The sequence below is a fragment of the Myotis davidii genome, unplaced genomic scaffold (genome assembly GCF_000327345.1).
Source record: "Myotis davidii unplaced genomic scaffold, ASM32734v1 scaffold61, whole genome shotgun sequence".
Taxonomy (NCBI): domain Eukaryota; kingdom Metazoa; phylum Chordata; class Mammalia; order Chiroptera; family Vespertilionidae; genus Myotis; species Myotis davidii.
In genome coordinates, this window is record NW_006291729.1 from 1899047 (window position 1) to 1905662 (window position 6616).

The 6616-nt window shown below is 60.5% G+C and overlaps 1 protein-coding gene across 1 annotated transcript in view; it reads left to right on the forward strand.

Moving 5' to 3' along the window:
• The window catches only part of GREB1 (growth regulation by estrogen in breast cancer 1), an 81565-nt gene that overhangs the window by 32786 nt on the left and 42163 nt on the right, over positions 1-6616 (forward strand). The window contains exons 20-26 of the mRNA XM_015564943.1: positions 356-445; positions 1438-1518; positions 1625-1899; positions 3145-3247; positions 3762-3920; positions 5338-5480; positions 5612-5667. Of these exons, the coding sequence (XP_015420429.1) occupies positions 356-445; positions 1438-1518; positions 1625-1899; positions 3145-3247; positions 3762-3920; positions 5338-5480; positions 5612-5667 (907 nt within the window). The remainder of the gene's footprint in view (positions 1-355; positions 446-1437; positions 1519-1624; positions 1900-3144; positions 3248-3761; positions 3921-5337; positions 5481-5611; positions 5668-6616) is intronic.

Below are 6616 nucleotides of genomic sequence, written 5' to 3' on the forward strand. Positions count from 1 at the left end.
TCTGCTTTCCGGAAGCCCTGCTGGCCCTTAGGACTCAGGGCGGGGTCACCTCTCCCTTCCTCTCCCCTCCTGCTCCTGCCTCTGTCCTGCGTGGGAGCCTGGCTGGGGCTCCCAGCCCCGTCCCTGCCCATCTATGCCATCTTGTAGCTGCCCTCCCTGCCCCTCCCACCTCCTGTCCTCTCCGTGCAGTCAGAGGCGGGCGCCCAGTCAGAGGCGGGCACCTGGAAGGTGGGTGGACGGATGGATGGGTACGCGGATTGGGGGAGAGGGGAGGTGTGAGTGGAGTTGGTAAAGCTCTGGGGGACCCTGCGGGACGGCGATCGCGGGTGTTTTCAGGGTGTGTGTTTGGGCACAGGCTCCACCTCGGAGAAGAAGAGCCCCGTGAAGAGGGAGCGGTCCGGCTCCCGGGACTCGGCCTCCTCCGGCCGCTCCTCCAAGGCGTCCGGTAAGCCCCGGGGGAGAGCCCACGCTAGGCTGCTCTGAGATTTCGGACGTGGATGGAGAGAGCCTGGATTTTCCCTGGGACTGGGAAGGGGGGACTTGGAAGAACTGGCTTTCTGGGCTGGGGCCGGGGGCCGGGAGGAGTTGGGCAGGACCTGAGGCTGGCGGCTCCTTTCCTGGACGCTGTGGGCCCGTCCCCAGCGAGGGCCTGTGGGTGGTGGCAGAGGGCCTCGCACTCAGGCGCCAGGTTTGGATAATCGGGAGACAGGAGCAAGGTGACGTGTTCGCGTGGTCTGGAGTGCGGGGAGGGAGACGCGGAATCACTGGGGAGAAGCCGACAGGCCCAGGGCTTCTCAGACTGAGGGGCCAGATGCTCATGGGCGGAGGGAGAGGGGAGTGTGGATAAAACCCCCAAAGTCTCTGCCCTCAGGGTTGTCGGAGTCTCTGCGAGCAGGCGGGACCCACGCACAGTAGCACCAGTGTTCACCGAGAGCCTGCTGATGTCTGAATGCGGGCTTTAAAATAGGTTCTACATAGGTGCTCCCGAACAATCCCTGGCTCCTGTGGCCAGGTTGTGTTGCCACCGGGCTGCTGTGTTGTTTTTTAGAGGGGGTGGGGCGGGGGGAGAGAGAGAGAATGCAGCCTGCTGAGTCGCGTGTGGCTCGCTGCCACTCCAGCTGGAAGCAGCCGGTGCGGTGCATGAGCCTGGGCTGAGCACTGAGGGTGAGGGCTTTGTGGCTGGACCGGGCGAGGCAGGGATGGAAAGGCCTCTGAGATGGGGCGGGGCTCCTACCCCGCGGGGACCCCAGCTGTCTCCCGCAGCAGGTCTTGGGTTTGTCGTAGGACGGAGGGGTTATGTCTAATCAGAGGTAGAGTTTCGTTGACAGAAATGCCGGGTGATTGTCAAGTGAAGGGAGTTAGTGCCTCAGCCGCAGGCAGCCGACAGGTCTCAGGGAGGGTCCTTCCCATGTGGCCGACGGGGTCCTCTCTCCCCAGGCTCTGCGCTCGGTGGTGAGACCTCGGCTCCGCCCGGGGGCCCCCCGCAGGGGGAGCAGACCAGATCCCCGCAGCCCTGCGGCCCTCCTGAGGTCATTTAACATAGTTAGAAGAGAGTTGTCCTATCACCTCAGTTAATTATGGAATATCTGTATTATTCCAAAATATCAAACTCCACACCTTTTAGACGTCGTCTTCCTGCCCAAGCTGGTGTACGACATGGTCACATCCACCGACAGCAGCGGCCTGCCCAAGGCCGCCTCGCTCCTGCCCTCGCCCTCGGTCGTGTGGGCCAGCTCCTTCCGGCCCCTGCTCAGCAAGACCATGACGTCCACGGAGCAGTCCCTGTACTACCGCCAGTGGACGGTGCCGCGGCCCAGCCACATGGACTACGGGAACCGCGCCGAGGGCTGCGTGGACGGCTTCCACCCGCGCAGGCTGCTGCTCAGCGGGCCCCCGCAGGTGAGGGCACTCACCTCGGCCTGGACTCAGGGGGTGGGGGTCTGTGCTCAGGCCCAGAGGCAGCGTAGGGCTGACGGCACCCCCTTCTGCATCTTGCCATTCTCGCGGTGGAAGCTTCTGTGATGGCCCCATGTGGGCGGTGGACAGGGGTCAGGGCCTGGTGACTTCCGTCCTCTCATCTCCGTTTCCTCCACATGATGCGGGGGGCGGACGGGTTCTCGGGGTGCCTCTCGGCCTCAGACTGCGGTTCGGCATTTTCCATGTCACTTCCCTGGGCCTGGGGCCCGGCTGTGGGATCTGCGCTCTCACACCGGAGGATTGGGGGACACGGAAGTGGGAGGTAGGAGGTTGTCAGGATCCCAGCCTTGTAGGGGACCCAGCAGGTGCCCGTTTAACCAGCTGTGACCAATCGTAACCTCGCCCGGCGCTCGCCTGAGGGGCAGGGACTCCGTGACGCGACAAGAAAGAGAAGGAAGGAGAGAAGAATTGCTTGCTCTCTCTTCCGGGGCTTGGGGGAGATGCGGCCTTTCTAGGTCTTGCGGGACGAATTCTGTTTTCTTACCCTAGACGTATCGATGAAGACAAGACTAGTGTTTGCAGTTATGCCAGACTGAAGAAATGTTTTATGTTGGCAGTTTCTTTTCTCCGAAGCAGCCTTTCTTCAGCTCATGCCCATGTCCTATTTCCAGCGGCTTAAAAAATGCCGCCGTTAAAACCGGAGACACCTTCGCATGGTTTATACGCAGGCAGGCCCCTGGCTGGGGAGTCCCCCCGCCCACCTGCCCACCTGCCCCACCTCGGTAGCCCCATTGCCCCTCGGCTGTCTCTGCACCCGCCGGCTCTCGTTTTAATTAGGCGAGATCTTTAAAGGGGGGAGGTGCCTCCTCGGGCCTGTTTGGCTCAGTGGATAGAGCCTCGGCCTACGGATGGAAGGGTCCCGGGTTCAATTCCAGTCAAGGGCACGTACCTTGGTTGCAGGCTCCTCCCCGGCCTGGACCCTGGTTGGGGCGCATGCCAGAGGCAGCCCGTCGATGCGTTTCTCTCACATGGATGTTTCTGTCTGTCTTTCCCTCTCTCTAAAAATCAATGAAAAAAAATCCTTGGGGGAGGGTTAAAATGGGAAAATATCCTCGGGTGAGGACTTTAAAAAAGTTTTCATAAAAGAGGGAGGTGCCATGAGGCGTGGCGGGTGCTCCTGGCGCGGAGACGGGTGCGCTGACGGACCCCACCCCCTTGTGCTCGCAGATCGGGAAGACGGGCGCTTACCTGCAGTTCCTCAGCATCCTGTCCCGGATGCTCATCCGGCTGACGGAGGTGGACGTGTACGACGAGGAAGAGATCAATGTCGGTGAGTTCCATCCTCGCGCGCAGGCAGGGCGGACGCTTGGTCCCCCGTGGGTCCGGGGGCGGAGCTGGTGGCCTGGGATGCGGATGGGATGCTGGCGGGCGGCCAGGTGCCTGCAGGACAGCTTCCGCTCCTGGCGTGGTCTGACCCCTGGGGTCCAGCTGGCTTTTTCCTGCTGCTCTTCCATCTCCTGCGGCGGGAAGCTGACAAGTGGCTGTTAGGGATCCGATGGCCCGTGGTCCTAACACACGCAGTCGAGTATCACTCAGCCTTAGGAGAGGGGTCCCCCATGTCCTCACGCAGCTCCTGCAGATGCTCTGACTCTGCTTCTGTTTCGGGGGGAGTTCGGAACATGGGAGCCCTTGCAGCTGGGTCTCTCCTTCCGCCTCTGGGTTTCCCACGGTCCCCACAGTGTGGAACGTTGTTTCTGTTGGAGAGACCGAGAACGAAGGCGGGACTTGAAGCCGCTCTCTGTTCCCGTTTTGTCACGTGTCCCCCGTGTCTCCCGACCCCGTAGACCTCCGAGAGGAATCCGAGTGGCGCTACCTCCAGCTCAGCGACCCCTGGCCGGACCTGGAGCTCTTCAGGAAGCTGCCTTTCGACTACACGGTCCACGACCCCAAGTACGAAGACGCCAGCCTCATCTGCTCACACCACCAGGGTGCCAAGAGCGAAGGTCAGGCTCTGCATGTCTCCCAGGGCATGCACGGGAGTAGCCTCTGGAAGGGAGAAGCCGTGCGTGTGAGGGATGTGCTCCGTCCCCTGGGGGCCCTGAGCGAGGGCAGCACCCGGCACGGAGCGGAGGCCGCACCTCCCGGGCCGGGAGGCCTCTGAGGGGACCAGGAAGGAAGACTCGCTGCTCGGCGAGCAGTGGGGACGCGGAGGACACGGGCTGGGCTGTGTCACGGTCAGGATGTGCTGAAGGTCTCGGTTAAGAGCGGATACAAGGCGTGTATCCTTTTGCTGTTAGTCCTCACCTGGGGACATTTTTCCATTGATTTCTAGAGAGAATGGAAGGGAAGGGGAGAGGCAGAGAGTGAGAGAGAGAGACACTGATTGGTTGTTTCCCGCAGGCGCCCTGACCAGGGCCGGGCATCAAGCCTGTGACTGAGGTACGTGCCCTTGCCTGGCATCAAACCCCAGACCCTTCAGTCTGTAGACTGACGCTCTGTCCACTGAGCCAGACTGGCCAGGGCGACACGTATCTTTATGAATGGGATTGTGGTAACAGAATGCTCGTATGCCCTCTGCTCCCTCGGTCTCGTGTTCTCCCCCTCCTCCTGCAGGGACCTCTGACCATCACCGTGTTATCACCTGTGGTGGTTCAGGGTCCCCATCAGCCGACACAGTGTTAGTGGCCGGTGTGATTGTAAACACGGACGGGAAAGCTTGGGGAATGCAGAGTGAGAGGAGGGCATCACCAGTGGCCATCGGATGAGAATGTTCTCTCCATGGTTCTCAGGCCCTGGGGGTCCCTCACTCCCAGTCCCTGGGGGTCCCTCACTCTCAGTCCCTGGGGGTCCCTCACTCTCAGTCCCTGGGGGTCCCTCACTCTCAGTCCCTGGGGGTCCCTCACTCTCAAGCCCTGGGGGTCCCTCATGGTCCCTGGGCATCCCTCATTCTCAGTCCCTGGGGGTCCCTCACTCTCAGGCCCTGGGGGCCCCTCACTCTCAGGCCCTGGGGGTCCCTCACTCTCAGTCCCTGGGGGTCCCTCACTCTCAGTCCCTGGGGGTTTCTCATGGAGGTGCGTCTCAAACGAAAGCCAAGTGCTGGACTCTTACTCCTGCTAAGTCACTGGAAAGATGGGGCACTTCACCCGCATTGCAGTCTTTGCGTGTTGCACCGGTGATCAGTTGTCATGTAGCGAGTCCTCGAGTAAACGTTGATCCAACATTCACGGGCTCACGTATGACATGACGGGTGGACAGTCTGTAGTGTGTCCCACGGAGACTGTCATGTCTGAGCCGCTGAGTCCCCGCGGGTCCCAGATGGGCTGGGGCCACCCTCGTCCGCCGTCTTCACCCCACAGTAGCGTTTCGGCTGGTGTCCGTGTGAATGGCGGGAGGGGCTCCGTGACGCTGGCTTCCCTGCAGACAGGGGGCCGCCCAGGAAGCCCGAGGACCTGTTTGTGCGGCGCCAGACGGCGCGGATGCGGCTGTCCAAGTACGCGGCCCACAACACCTACCACCACTGCGAGCAGTGCCACCAGTACATGGGCTTCCACCCCCGCTACCAGGTAGGCCGCGGGCGCCGGCACGCCCTGCTTCCCCTGGTTATGTTTCCATTCTGGAGTGGGAGGTGGAACGTTCTGGAAGCCTTGCCTCCTGGTCTGCTGGCGTCCTCAGTTCCCATCTGTAATCTGTGAAGTGGCTGCCGACCCCGCGGAGCAGGCGTTCTCCAGGTTACACGGGTTCTAGCAGAAGGTGAGGCGGCTGCCGGGGTCCGAATCCGCCTGACATCCTGGCAGTTTCCGCCGTTCAGGGGGCAGACCCTGCGTGTGTCCTGCGTGTCAGACGCAGACGTGAATGAATGGTCTCCGTACGCGAGACTCGGGGTGTGGGATAGAGACGCACATGAGCAAAACCTAACAGCGGGAAGCCGGCAAGGAGAGCAGTGCGGCCGAAGCACAGACATTACGTAAAGGGAGCAACGCGCACGTCACAAGCACCGACTGTGCGCCAGGCAGTCTGCAGGGCACGTTTATATCTCAGTACTGCCCAACCTTTTATTTTACCTACTTTTTATTTTATTTTTTTAATTTTCAGCTGAGGATATGTTTTTATTCATTTTAGAGAGAGAGGAAGGGAGAGACAGAGAGAGATAGAGAAACACTGATGGGAGAGAAACATGGATCTGGTGCCTCCCGTATGCACCCCGAGTAGTGATGGGGCCCACAACCTAGGTATGTGTCCTGATCAGGAATTGAACCCGCAACCTTTTGATGTGTGGGATGATGCTCCAACCAACTGAGCCACCTGGCCAGGGCCTTCCCAATCTTTCCATGTGGTAGAAAAATGTCCTTTGTCCTAGACCCGTGGTTGGCAAACCGCGGCTCTTTGGCCCCTTGAGTGTGGCTCTTCCACAAAATACCACGTGTGGGTGTGCACGTACAGTGCGACTGAAACTTCGTGGCCCATGTGCAGAAGTTGGTTTTCGGCCTGGGCGAGTCTATTTTGAAGAAGTGGCATTAGAAGAAGTGGGGGGTGTTGGTCGGTCAGTCGGTCGGTCAGGCGACAGGAGATGCGCGCGATTCATGCATAAGTTGAGTGAGCCAGTCAGTCAGCAGTCTCATTGTGCAGTGGTTAGGTATGTTGAGATGGTTTGGACATATAGAAAAGATGAACGAAAGGAGATAGCCGAAACAAGTATACA